The 14,661-nt window shown below is 39.0% G+C and overlaps 2 protein-coding genes across 8 annotated transcripts in view; one reads left to right on the top strand and one right to left on the bottom strand.

Moving 5' to 3' along the window:
• VEPH1 (ventricular zone expressed PH domain containing 1) overlaps positions 1-14,661 on the top strand; it is a 292,646-nt gene that overhangs the window by 50,970 nt on the left and 227,015 nt on the right. The gene's annotated exons all lie outside the window — the stretch shown is intronic.
• Positions 2,619-8,488, bottom strand: PTX3 (pentraxin 3). Its single transcript, XM_036850363.1, has 3 exons — positions 8,236-8,488; positions 7,388-7,792; positions 2,619-3,841 (listed from the first exon to the last, which is right to left on the bottom strand). The coding sequence occupies exons 1-3, from the start codon at positions 8,363-8,365 to the stop codon at positions 3,228-3,230; spliced, it is 1,149 nt and encodes a 382-aa protein (XP_036706258.1). The 5' UTR covers positions 8,366-8,488; the 3' UTR covers positions 2,619-3,227.

Here is a 14,661-nt window from a genome sequence, read left to right as displayed (position 1 = left end):
CTAGAAACATTTGGCCTTAGTAAGCTTCTCAAAGAAGAGCTTTCTAATATAAAATTTAAGAAGAGATGAAATAAAAATCAATTATAGTTTCTTCTTTGTTTGCGAATCTATTTATTAAAGTGAAGTTAGTTGAGTAATTGCAAATACCTAGCTCTAAAATTCTGTAATATATACTTAACAGTCAACTGTTCTGGATATATTTTAAAGGAATTAATACTTAATTAAAAGCCAACTCACATTGCAATAGACAAGGAAAATATATCAACTCTATCTTGTTCAGATACTATCCCTGCAAAAAAGTTGCTCTACTTACATACATATGTAGGTACTAGAGTGACAAAGTGACAAAGTGTCACAGTTTGCCTAGGACTGAAGGATTTCCTGGAACAGGGGACTTTCAGTACTAAAGCTGGGTTGGTCCTAGGCAAACCAGGACAGTTTGTCACTCTAGCACACATACATAATATTTTATATTTTGTACATGTAATCTATTATATATTAGTTAAACATGTATTTTTTCCTCTGAATAAATTGAGCCATCTTGCACAATTCTTTTACTGTGCTGTAATATGATGAAGCCCTCAGTAACCATCCTGGTGAGTGAAACTCTTTGCCAATGTGCTAGACTAAGCCAGCACGCTGATATTTCTCTTTAGATTATTTTATCACTATTTTACACATTTCTTACTTCCTCCTTTTGCTGACACTATGTATTCTAAAACTCATTAAATGCTATTAGTGTAAAGAAAAGAGTCAGATAGCCAGCTTCCTGAGACTGTAAAGTGTATTTTGTACATATAGTCTATGAGTATTTTGAGGGAATAAAGTGCTTGGTCTTTTTTATTAAAAAGAAAAATTGCTCTACTGGATCAGGATTAGATTAAGTCATCAACCAATAGTGGATTGAAGAAGATAAAGGTGTATTTTTTTGTTGTTGTGTTAAAGAAGTGCAGGGACAGGCAGCCTAGGGCTGGCAAGGCAGCTTCATAATATTAAAGGCCCAAGCTCATTCTATATTGTTCTGCTAAATCTCTTGACCTAAGATGGTTGCTGAAATTCCAGCCGTTATTACCATATTCCCATCAGTCAGAAGGAGGAAGGGAAAGGGAATCACATTCGTTATTTCACCATCAGCCAGAACATAGTCATTTGGCCACATCTAGCTGCAATTGATGCTGGAAAATAGAGACTTTAGAGTGGCCATACATACCGTTAAAACCAGAATTCTGTTACTTAGGAAAAGAGGGAAAATAGATATCAGGGAACAATTAGAAGTCCCTAGAACACTTATCCAGATTTACTGCTGTAGCAGATGTAATTTCTACTTTAGTAACTCAAGGGTTACTTTCCTTTTTTCAATTTGTTTCTTCTCTGCCTTCAACATGTAATTCCTGTTAAAAATTAAAAGTTCCCTTACATTTAACTCTATCCGCATATGAATTTGCATATCTCTTGGCCAGCATCATCTTGGGTCTCTTGAACAGATGTAATTCATGCTGAAATGTGAAAAGGAATTGAAAGCATGCCTAACTCTCAGCTGAAGGTTAGGTCAAGTATTTCCTCCTTCAGCTCAGCATTCAGAGTCATAGACAGTGGCTAAACAAGGACTTGCATATGGCCACTGTGCCTGCAACCTTGAATTATGTAATCTCCAAGTGTCTGAGACTGACCTGTGACCTCAAAACTGGGAAGGATTTTCTTTGAGACACTTCACCGTGGCTTTGTGGGTCTCACGAGTAGGGTGAAGCTGTATTGATACCACGCGTATATCTTCAAAGATTCCTAGATTTATAGAATTTCACTGGACACTAAGAGTTTAACCCCCTCCTTTTACTGAGAAGTTCCAGAGGAGTTAAGTAACTTGTCTAAGGACCAGGCTAGTTAGTTACAAAATGTGGTTTGATAATTACTCCTGGCTCCCTTCTCCAAACCTCATGAACAGGAGATGACCTGTGGTTGTTCAGGTGCTACCTTTAGGCGGACACATTATCACTGTGGTTCTGCCACACTTCCTACTGATGTTCAGACGTGGCTTTGTGGTTCTTCTGTCAGCCCTTGCTTGCATAGCCTCTACAGGAGGAGAACATTAGTGTGGTAGAGAGTTATCTCCCCATCTACAGGATGAAGGGACTTGACTGTCCTCTCCTCTATGCATAAGAGAATGGGATGTGTATTAAGGGCAGAAGTCATTGTTTCTTTTCCAGATTTTTAGATCTCCCCAATTACAGTCCTAAACCATCTCTGGCAGGTATCATGTGAATCTGAGGAACTCTGAATATAATTCATTTTTTTCCCCTGTATACATGGGACAGAAAGTTGTATGCTCATAGCATCATCAAATTGGAAGGAATCATTATTTCTTCAATTCCTTGATTTCTCAGTTGAGAAAACTAAAACCCAGAGAGATGAATTGACTTAGCCAAGATCATATTTCTTGCCTATGATTTATAGGAAGCCAGTGCTTAAAACAACTCTATAGTTTGTTTCTAACAATAGTAACTATTACTATTTACATAATAGATTAGTATCTGAAAACTAATTGCCTGCTTTAGATAAAAAAAAAGAAAAGTGTGGATTTGCTCCCAAACATTTTAAATTTATAATTAGATGACATGGACTAGTTTTATAAAATATTTTATTTACAGTAGAGATTTACAAAAATAGTCTCAATAAAATTAATACAAAACCATTTTACAATATAACTTATATAACTATCTCCTCAAAAAAGTGACATTATAACACACACTACATTTGTATTTGTTAAGTCACATGGTAGTATAAATATGTTCTATCATCATTTTTTCATAATAAGGTATGTACCACTAACAATGAACAGTGGACAACAAATGTTATTTTATTATTCTTCCAATGTAAAATTCATCTCTGGCCAAAACAAAATTAGCCAAAGAAAAGTAAAACAGTTGTCCTTCTGTTCAACCATACAGTCTTTTTTCATTATTTGAGAGTTTATCTGACAAAGACACAGCATTAATCTGAAAGCACATGGCATAAAGTCTAGTAACAATATCCCCAAAAGCCTTCTCCAATGTCTCCCCTTTGACTATTTATTCAGTATTTTGCCAAGATAAATAAAGATTGATCTCAACTCTCTCCTTCATTAGTCTCAAGTGTTCTTAATAATGCATTCAGGTTTTTAGACCTTCCCAAGTGGCATATGCTTAAAATGTGAGTTTCTTTCTTTGGCTTTAAGTAGAGTTTCACCACACTTAAGAAACGTACTGCGCTCCTCCGTGGGGCTGAATCTCCGTGACTGCCCACCCAACCACATTGCCCCGGATGTGACAGGACTCTGCTCCTCCGGTCTTTCTTATGTCTTCATTGCTGAGAACACGATCCCAGATGTTGAAGCCCGTGAGTCTGCCAGAAAAGGCTAATGTCTCATCAAAGCCACCACCCACACAGCAGCCGTTCTTTTCTTGGCCAACCTGCAGGATTCCTCCCTCGGGAATAACGTGACCCGTGGCCATGTCGACAGTGGCGGCCACCAGGTCACCATTTACCCACAAGGCCACGTGCCCTTTCTCTGAATTCCAGGTGCTGCACAGATGGGTCCACGTTCCCAGGGAAATCACAGTATCGGTGACCAGTCTGTTTTCCTCTCCACCCACCACAAGGACGATGGACTGATAGCTGAGGTACAGCTGGATCTCATATGGATTCCTCTTTGTGCCATAGGAAAACAGGACAGTTTTGTTTAACACATCTGTGGCTTTGACCCAAATGCAGGCACTGAAAGCCTCAAGTTTCATTGGTGTTGCTGGATGCACGCTTGCAAAAATCTTCTTGGAACGCATGGGGAATAAAATCGCTGTTTCACAACCTAGAGTAGCAAGGAAGTAAGAATATGAAAGAAAATACAGATTCATTCCGAAATGATTCTGGCAGTTAGGTATTTTAGGATGGGCCTTTTAATGACTACAGTTAAAAACTATATGCAGCAATATGTTATGACTTGAGGGGTCCAAGTATAATCTCTATAGAGCAAAGAAAACAGGAATAAGGAAAATCAACTGTCTCATTCAGAAGCATGTAAATGGAAAAGAAGGCACACAGAGAAATGGTAAAATTGGGTTTGAACTTGGGCACTCTGGCTGCAGGAACCACACCCTTAACCAGCACACTGCATTGCCTCTTAGTGGTAGAAGAACCCCTGGATTTGGCTAAAAGAGCTGGAATTCAGTTTGTTTTACTACTAGTAAGCTGTGTAGCTTTCGATGAGCCCCACAATCTCTCCAGGCTTTATAGTTATCTGTCAAAGGCTCTTCCATTCTCCTTGTAATATTCTGCAAGTCTGTAAGGAACAAGCATGTAGCAGTCGAGAAGAGCTCTGTGGACCAAAGATATGCTTAAAAATTCTTACTCTGGGGCTTCCCTGGTGGCGCAATGGTTGAGAATCTGCCTGCTAATGCAGGGGACACGGGTTCGAGCCCTGGTCTGGGAAGATCCCACATGCCGTGGAGTGACTAGGCCCATGAGCCACAGCTACTGAGCCTGCGTGTCTGGAGCCTGTGCTCCGCAAAAAGAGAGGCTGCGATAGTGAGAGGCCCGCGCACCGTGATGAAGAGTGGCCCCCGCTTGCCGCAGCTAGAGGAAGCCCTCGCACAGAAACGAAGACCCAACACAGCCCAAAAAATAAATAAATAAATAATAATTAAAAGGTGCTAATAATTAAAAAAAAAAAATTTCTTACTCTGTCCACATGCTTATAAATGCTATGTAAGCTGTAACAGAAAACCTTTAAGGAAGAGTGAATTCTTCCAAGGGGTCGGATAGAGTATATATTTCTGCTAATACGCACTTAGAAGGAGACTTTCAAACTTGGGGGTTGGGAACTCAGTAAATTCCCACCTCTGTCCATCTCCAGGTCACATGGCCAGTCAGGGAGCTGCAGATGCTGAAGTGAAGACCTTTTAGATGTCTCTAGGAAATAGTGTGCTAAAACGTTTAACAAGTGAGCTCTGCCTTGTGCTAACCTCATATATGTATAAAAGACCATATAAAGAAAGAATTTTTTAAAATCTAAATTAGGGCTAGGTATTCACTTTATAACAACCTAAAGAAGATTTACCATAAGATAGCTTTAAAAAGCAAACTCTCAGAGCTTTTAAAGACTAACTGGTGAATAGACAGAACTTACAGGAACCAAATATCCATGCAAAGTGTGGTAAACTAAGCTAACTGCCTACAAGTGGCTGAGGGCTAGGCTCCATCCTAAGAATAAAAATTAAGCAGATGGACCTTATCCTTTAGAAATAGAGAAGATATTGAGGTTCAGAAAATCCTAGAAAAATAACTGTCATACTAAAGCACAAAATTGGTCCTGTCATACTTTGGTATTAACTTTTTCACTGAATAATTTGAATTTCTGAAGATTTTTTAAAATTAATTTTTAATGAGGTGTTGATTCTTTTTCCAAACGAAATTGGTAGGTACATGCTTTTCTAGCTGTGTTATTTAAATCAATCAAAGATCATGGAACAAAAGATCACCATATGCATGGGCATTTGACATATTCTCTGTTATGTTTCAGTCGTGTTCAGAGAGGGTGCCAACTACAATCTCATGAACTGATTTCCTGTTTAAATAAGCCCAGGCAGTTAGGATTGCATTCCAAAGCCTTCCTTGATTGCCTCTCAGAGACCCAGCTTCCCCTGTCGGCTGCACTAGTTATGTGAGCTCATGGAGTAGAACTGCATGTTGGCAAGTTTTTTTGTGGCTTCTTTTGGGGGCCAGTGATTGAGGCTCTTGATATGTCTTTAAAATGTCAGAAACTCTCTCATGAAATGGCTTTTAACTAATAGGTTTTTCTGATTATATTATCAAAGACCAGACAGAATTAAAACCAGGTTCTTAAGAGGCTGACAACAGAATGATTAGGAATCCCTTAGGAGCCAAGCTGGCAGGAAACCAAGAGAGGAGAAATCAGAGCATGTGGGTAAAAGTATTAGTGGAGGATGTATTGTAATAAGAAATTAACATTTTTGAATTCAGAAATACATCCCTCTTCTGCTCTAACTAGTGTGCAGAGGTGGAGGTGAAACAGCGTAATTCTTCAGTTTTCCTGGTATGTGATATGTACAATGATTTTACATGGTTTGCAAAAGACAAGAAATTTCATCCATTAAAACAACTAAAGAATTATAATTTGTCTTCTTGTCACTTACATTGAGGATCTATTGTATATCTGATTTTATGATTTTCCCCCCTCTGAAGCCCTACTTAATATTTTTTAAAATATGCTCTGTACTGACAGTCCTCAATTATTTAGGAAAGACTCATATTCTGGTATGGTTTCTGCAATTTTAAATGAAACATGCTCTCACACATGCATGATTCTTCTCCTACCCCATCCAATAAGAGTTGCTTTATTGGACATAAAGAAAGGATGGTGCTTTTTTTAATTGTTTTCTGTTCATAAGATGCTCAGGAAAAGTGTAAGTCATATTTTCTTACATAGGACACAGATTTTCTAATGTAACCCACAATTGTTACATCACCATTTCTTAGAAATTTTGACTTACAAAGGAGTGTTACTTGGCTCCAAATCTACTCTGTATTTTCTTGAACCGTCTTTAAAATGTATTATTTCGGGCCCACATGTGTTTGAAAATTCACTTAGTATTACATGGGACAGGTTGCATCTGGTTTGAACTGCCTCTCTCCTGTTTCACTCTGATCCTCCACATCCCTGGGGTACCACCTGGATACCAGTTGGCTCGTACCTCTTACTGTCTCTCTTTGGATCCCTCAGCCGCTGGTTTATTCCAAACCTCACACCCTGGACCTCACTCTGGCGCTCATTTCACAGACCCGAGGGCTGGGGGTACCCCTTGGGAGATCAGATTCAGCCTCAAGTCTTTTGTTTGAAACTGGCAGGGAGGAGGGGCCAGCCCAGGGATTGGAAAACGTTCCTAAAAATTAGGCTGGGCCCTGAAATAGCGCGGGGAACCAGAGCTCCCCTAAAGAGAGAAGCCGGCTAAAATTAGATGAAGTGGAAATCCCTAACGGAGGGAAGCTGACACCGAGAGAGATCACGGTTATAACCGGCCAATAGAGCTCCTGTAACGCCTGGTCGGATCGGGTGTCAGTCTGGGGCCCCTTGACGTCTATTTCAAGACTGGGATGGTTACGTGCACATCTATCCTCTGGGTTCCTTGGGACTGGAGACTACTTTTGAAAGCAATTTTCCCGCCTTGTACGGTGTGTCTGAGCTCTGTGACCATGCATGGAGAAACAGAGGGTGTGTGTGTGTGAGTGTTTCCTCCCACTAAAGCCCCCCCTAGAGGGTTGGCTGACTCGGCTTCCCGCAACTCGCGCTCCGAGAACGAAGCCGCGTGGGGGTCCCCGCCCGGCCCAGCGTCCTCACCTGCTGGCAGCCAGCGTCCTGCCACCCAGCCCTGCACAGCGCGGAGGTCGGCCTGCGTCTGCCGCAGCTCCTCGAGCACTGCGCCAAGGGCCTGCCCCGCCTCCTCCTGCGGCTGCAGCGCCCTGGCTTCCTCCAGGCGCCCCAGCCTGCGGCTCGCGTCGCGGCTCGCCTGCAGCAGCTCGTCCAGCGCCCGGGCCAGCCTGGCCTCGGCGGGGGCCACCGGCGCGCACGGCCTCGCCAGGCTGCCCGCCAGCCGGCCCAGCTCGGCCCGCAGCTTCTGCAGCTCACCCCGGAGGACGTCGTCGGTGGCCTGCAGCAGCATGCCCTCCCGCATCTGCGAGTTCTCCAGCATGATGAAGAGCTTGTCCCACTCGGAGTTCTCCCGACTGCAGTCGCACGGCGTAGCTAGAGCACGGGACACACGCGTTACCGACCCGCCCAGGCCCTCCTCGGGTGTGCTTTGTAAAATGCCGACCTCCCTCGGTGGTCCCAAGTACTCATCCCCAGTACCCCCCTTTCCTTTCAGGATACCTGCAAAAAACAGCATGTAAATATCTCGAGTATGACAGAAACCATGCAAGTTTATATGAAGTTGAACTCTTATGAAATTGCCGTTCATGGAGCTCAAAGCGAGAATATCGGCGATTTCATACAGTTTGACCCATTATGTATCTCTGACAGAAGTAACTTTTTGAAACCTCTCCCTTTCCTAACGTGCTTTTCTCTTTTGCAAAACAAACTAATTTTGTTGCTTATTTCATTGGCTACAAAATGTATGTATAATACTTAGACCCAAAGAGGTGGATATGTAATTAGGGTTAGCAGAGAAACAGTTAAAATGAACTTACGGTCCTCAGTGGGATGGAGTCCATTGTCTATTTCATTGTCCAGATTCACATACATGAGCTCATATTCATCCGAGTTCTCGGCCGACACTGCAGACCAGAGAGCACAAAACAGAATCACAGGGAGATGCATTGCTGAAGAGACAAAGTTCTTCCCACAGACGGCGGGAGGGGATGAGACAAGAGGCTCTCAAGTTGAGTGGAGAAGGAGTGGAGGAGAGTGAGAGGCAGGAGCTGAGAGCCCTTAATAAATGCTGGGGAAAGTCTGAATGGGGATGAATGAGTAATGCCAGTGGCACTGCGTTCACGGGAGTTCCCCTGAATTGGGGGGGGAGGGGAGGGAGGGGTGGGTGGGAGGGCGAAGGAGACGTGGGGAGTTGCACAATAGTAAACCACAAAGGTTTACACTGCAGTCAGATTAATTGGAAGAGGGTCAGAGGGGAAAGAGGTGGGGAGACTGGGCTAGGACTGTCTCCCCCTGGGGATTAGCTGTTGTAACTTGAATTGGTAGCACTGAAGGATGAGAGGGAGGGGAGGGGTATTAGGGGGAGAAATAATTCAGCAGGCATAGAGGTGTGAAAGCAAGAGCATCATTTCAGCATTTTGTGTGCACTCGCATTGTTTCACAACCTTTATGTATAGAAAACTTTTTTTCACTTTTCTTTGTACACAGCTTTACAGGTCTAAACTGTGAAAGTTACTCTGATTTCAAGAGAAACCAACACAGTAAAAATTTGTATGGCTCTAGAAGGCAAATCCATTCCAAGTTATTCCACCTTTAATCCTTCTGGAGTTGCAACTATACTTTTATAAATGGACTTTCTAATGACAAACACAGCAAAACTGGTAAACCTAAAATGAGAAGGAGCTGGGGAAAAGGAATTAACTGACTTTAGGTATGTTTCTTTTCATAACCTGAAATTATGTGGATATATTATTTCAGTAGGCTTAGAGTCAAAGATCATGTTTCTAAAGTAAATTTAGGGATTCCTGCTTCTGCCAATATATGGAGATCTATATAAGCTGAAAACTCTGGTGAAAAAAAAACCTAGAAATGTGTTTACATTAGAATAATAATAAAAACTTTAAATATACAAATAAGCTTCCAATAAAGTAAGGAAAATATCCAGAGGCCAAAGAGAGGGAACCAAAAACAAACCAGTAAGCCCAAGAGCTGATGCTAGGCCCCCTCCCCCCAGGGGAGGTGAAGGGGTGGACATGTTATCCGTTCTGTGATAACCAAGTGTTAATCGCCATATGGAACAAGGCTTAGGCCAGGGTGAGGAGTTACCTATTGGATTTCAGTTGGTCTCTGCCCTAGCACAAGAAAGTGAGAAGTAAGCACAGCTCTCTTTGACTGAACTCTACAGGGTCTCTAAGAGTTTGTGACTTTGGGCCTGCCCTCATACATGTTCCAGATTCAAATGTATGCTATCTGACACAGTAAAAATAAATTCATAATAAAAAATATTTAAACATATGAGGAAACAATCCACCATAAATGAGAACCAACAGAAACCAAAAGGGATTAGACACCCTTCCCTCAAGAATTTCATTTATTTAAAATATCAGCTAGAAACTAGAAAATAAGTGTGTTTAAAGTGATTTAAGATCTACAAGAAGGAATTGGAAACATGAAAAAAGAAAAAGACACTGATTTTTTTTAAAGAATTAAATATAACTTCTAGAATTAAAAAAAGTTAATTGAAATTTTTTAAAAATTCAAGGAATGGATTAAATGACAAATTAGGCTGAAGCTGAAGAAAATATTAAGGAACTGGAAGAAAGAGCTAAGAAAGTAATTCTAAAATCCTTTCATTGTTCAAGACAGGAAAATTAATTTTTCTTTGTTAGTTCAAGAATGTTTATCTTTTAAAGGACAGCCACCAAAACCAAAAAGAAATAAAATGTCCAAATAGAAGGAATAGAGTGAATTAAAAAAAAAACTTGACCTATTCAATAGGAAGTAGAGAAGTAGGGAAGAAAAGCATACACAGAGCAAGATAAGTAAAAAGCACAATGTAACATAAAAATAAATCCAAATATACCAGTAATCACTATAAATATCAATGAAACAAACTTTCAGTTAAGAGATAAATGTTTGTCAGATAGAAATATTTTTTAAGTCCAGCTATAAGTCACTTACAAGAGTCACACATAAAACATAAGAATCTAGAAATCTCGAAAACAAAAAAATTTAAAAGTGGTGAGAGAATATACCAAACAAGGGCAATTCGAAAAAGCTAGCATAGTTGTATTAATATCAATCAAAAGTAGACTTTAAAGCAAAGAGAGCAATTAAATTATGATGAAATGCTTTACCAGGAAGATATCTCAGAACTATCTGGTACTTTCAAAAAAACATGCCAAATATTGACAGACTTATAAGAAGAAATTGACAAATCCATAATCATAAAGATAGATTTTAACATACTTCTCATAACTGATAGGTTCACTTCTGTCATCTAACTGATCATTCAAATGCCAAAAAAACTGTGAAAGGATACAGAAATTTAAACTACATAATTTAAATTTTGATATGATGAAATATATGGAACATTGCTCAGAAGGTTTGATAAGCAAGTTCTACCAAGCAAGGAACACATAATCCCCATTTTATATAAACGGCCTCTGAGAATAGAGTGTGCAGGAATGCACTAAATTCTTTTTATATGTCTAGTAAGTATGATACTAAAAAGAGACAAGGTCAGTACAAGAAAGGAAAACTGCAAGTCAGTCTCATTTAAGGATATAGATGTAAAAGCTCTAAATGAAGTATTAGCCAAAATCCAGCAATCTATGCATTAAAATGCATCATAACCAAGCTGAGTGTATTCTAAGAGTGCAAGATTGATTAAACATTAGAATATTCATTAATTTACTACAATAACAAGTTAAAGGAGAAATCATATGGTCATGTGGACAGGTGCAGAAAAATCGTTTAATAAAATTCAACACTCATTCATATTCAAACTAGGAAAAAGACAGGAGCTTAAACTGATAAAATGTAAATACCAAAAATGTATAGAAACATGTACATACATTATGATGAATCCTTAGAAACATACTCTTTAAAGACAGGAATAACAAAACGATACCAGTGGACACTGGTTCTATTCATCAAAGTGTTTGAGGTCCCAGCTGGTAAAGTAGGACAAAAAAAGAAATGTAAGGAATAAGGATGGAAAGAAACGAAGTTATCATCAGTTATTATAAGTTGATTATCTATATACAGAAAATCTAAGAGACTCTAAAGACAGTTTATTAATAAAAGAACTAAACTTTTGCTGGATGAAAGGTCAATGTACAAAAATCAGTTGCTTTCTTAATACAGCACATAAATAGAAAATATCTTTAAAAGACCAAAAACTTTCATTACAATAGCAACAACAAATATGGAATACCTAGGAATCTATTTAATAAAAGATATATAAGGCACAGCTAATATCACAAAACTTTGAAAGACATAAAAAAATTACATAGAAGAATATATCAAGTTCTTGAATAAGAAGACTCAGTTTCACAGAGATGTCAATTATTCCAAATTAGTCTATACATTCAATGTGAAGAAAAAAATTCTAACCTAGTTTTTCAAGGAAGTTGACAAACTAATGGTAAAATTTATATAAAGTAGAGGAATTTGAAGTAGAAGATGAAGAAATTTGCCCTGTGAGATATAATGATTTATTATAAAGTTATTGTAATGAAGAAAATATATAATTGGTGAAGGTATGACAAATAACCAGAAACAGATCTAGATACATGGGAAACTTTATATATGAAAGAGGTATTACAAATCAGAAGGGAAACAGTTGGCCACTCAATAAATTGATCTGGGACAATTGTTTATATACACACAAATATATATTTATAATTAGATCCCTTCCTCATATGTACAAAAAGTAAAATCCAGATGGATTAAAGACAAACATAGAAACAAAATCATAGGACTTCCCTGGTGGCGCAATGGTTAAGAATCCGCCTGCCAATGCAGGGGACACCGGTTCGAGCCCTGGTCTAGGAAGATCCCACATGCCGCGGAGCAACTAAGCCCGTGCGCCACAACTACTGAGCCTGCACTCTAGAGCCCGAGAGCCACAACTACTGAAGCCTGTGCGCCTAGAGCCCGTGCTCTGCAACAAGAGAAGCCACTGCAATGAGAAGCACGTGCATTGCAACGAAGAGTAGCCCCCGCTCGCTGCAACTAGAGAAAGCCTGCACGCAGCGACAAAGACGCAACGCAGCCAAATAAATAAATTAAATAAATTTTTTTAAAAATCATAATGCTTTTAGGAGAAAATATAGTAGAATATTTTTATGAACATATTCATTATATTAGGGAAAAATTTCTCAATAACAAAATCTTTATAAACCATAAAATAAAAAATTTAAAAATCAACTCCATTAGGATTGCAACTTTAAAACTAATAGACCAAATATTAGTGTCCAGAATAAATGAGAAACTTCTACAAATCAATAAGAAAACACAAACATCCCAATCGAAAATAGGCAAAGAACATGAATGGCCAAATCACAGCAGAGGAAATGACCTGAAAACATATAAAAATGGTGCTCAGCCTTACAAGTGATTAAATAAATGAAAATTAAAACAAAAAATGAGGTATCATCTTACACCCCATCAGATTGGCAGAAACCGATGTCTGTCAAGACCAAGTGTTGGCAACAGAAACATTCATGCTCCTGGTGGGTATGTAAATTGTTATAATCGTGGTGGTAGGCAGAATAATGAACCCTTCCCCAAAGATATCCACGTCTTAATCCCCATGACCTGTGAACACGTTGTGTTTAATTGCACAGAAGATGGAATTAAGGTTACCATATAAGGAGATAATCCTAGATTATCCAGATGGACCCAGTGTCATCACAAGGGTGCTTAAGTGGAAGAGAGGCAGAAGAGAGAAGCAGAGGAAGAGGTGTAGTGACAGAAGCAGGGTCAAAGGGTTCCTCTGTAGCTGACTTTGAAGATGGAGGAAGGAGACCCCAAAGCAAGGAATCCTGGTGGTCTCCAGAAGCTAGAAAAGCCAAGAAACGGTTCCTTCCTACAACCTCCAGGAAGGATCCCAGGCCTTCCAGTACCTGGATTTTAGCCCAGTGAGACTCATGCCAGACTTTTGTATTATGGAAATATAAGATAATAAATTTGTGTTATTTTGGGCCACAGTTTTTGTCAATTTCTTATGGCAGCTATAGAAAACTACTACAACCACGTTACAAAGAAATTTTGGAACATCTAGAAACTTAACTCCCGGGGAAAAACCCACTGCTTTGCTACTTAATTATGTGGTCCAGGAACCATCAACATCACCTGAGAGCCTGTTAGAAATTCACATTCTCAGGTTCTACCTCCAATCTGTTGAATCAGTATCTGTGTTTTAACAAGTTGCCCCGGTGGTTTCTAAGCACATTAAGCTCAGAATCAGTACCCAAGGGAATATCTCCCATTTATGCACAAAGAAATAGGTCTAAAAATTGCAGCACTATTGGTGAAAGCAAATGATAACAATAATAATAACAATAATAAAAATCTTCCAACCATGAAGTATATGAATAAATTGTTGCATATTTATACAATACAATACCATACAGCTGTGAGAATAAATGAAGGAGAACTTCTTGGATATAAAACTTCAACACAATGTTGGATGAGAAAAAAATATGTTGCACAAAGATATGTACAATATACTATTGATATAAGATTTTAAAGCATGCAAAGAACAGTGTAAATGCTTATTGATATATACACATGCAATTGAAGTGTAAAAACATTCATGAAGATGGTAAATACCAATTTCAGGTTGGTGGTTGCCTCTGGGGAGAAAAGGAAGTGAGTGGGGTGGGAAGCAATTATGGTACAAGGTTGAGTTTTGGTAAAGCTGGTTGGTAGGCACACCAGTGGTCCTTATATTTTTGCCTATATTTGTCTAATGGCTTGAAATATTTCATAATGAAGAAGAATGTATTAGCTTATGAATGAAATTTATAGGGTTTCTACAACGAAGTGTCTTCATCAGTTTCAAATTTTTTAAAAAGCCCTTATTTATCTTTGTATTCTTTGATCGAAATCCAAGTCAGCTAAAGATGACTAATCTGGGTTTTCCCTCTTCAGGGGTCCCAGGACCTTTAATGAGTATTGTTCCTGTCTTCAATTACAATGACAGTTCCATTTATTGTGACCTTTTTCAGCAGTTAATCAGTATGTCTACATAGCTAAGTTCTATGAGCTAATGTGCTTTGTAGAGATTCGGCATGACATTGACAATTCCTGATCCTTTAAGAAAAAGCTCTTAGTAAAATTAGTAAAAATAAACAAAAAACAAAATAAAACAATGTTTTTCACATTTTAAAAAAAAACCCTGAATATTTCCAATACCTTGGAGTCTGTGGGCATATGACTAAAATCTGTTTGAG

Source organism: Balaenoptera musculus, chromosome 4 (assembly GCF_009873245.2).
Source record: "Balaenoptera musculus isolate JJ_BM4_2016_0621 chromosome 4, mBalMus1.pri.v3, whole genome shotgun sequence".
Taxonomy (NCBI): Eukaryota; Metazoa; Chordata; class Mammalia; order Artiodactyla; family Balaenopteridae; genus Balaenoptera; species Balaenoptera musculus.
Note: the sequence above shows the minus strand (reverse complement) of the source record. Positions and strands in the feature narration are given on the sequence as shown.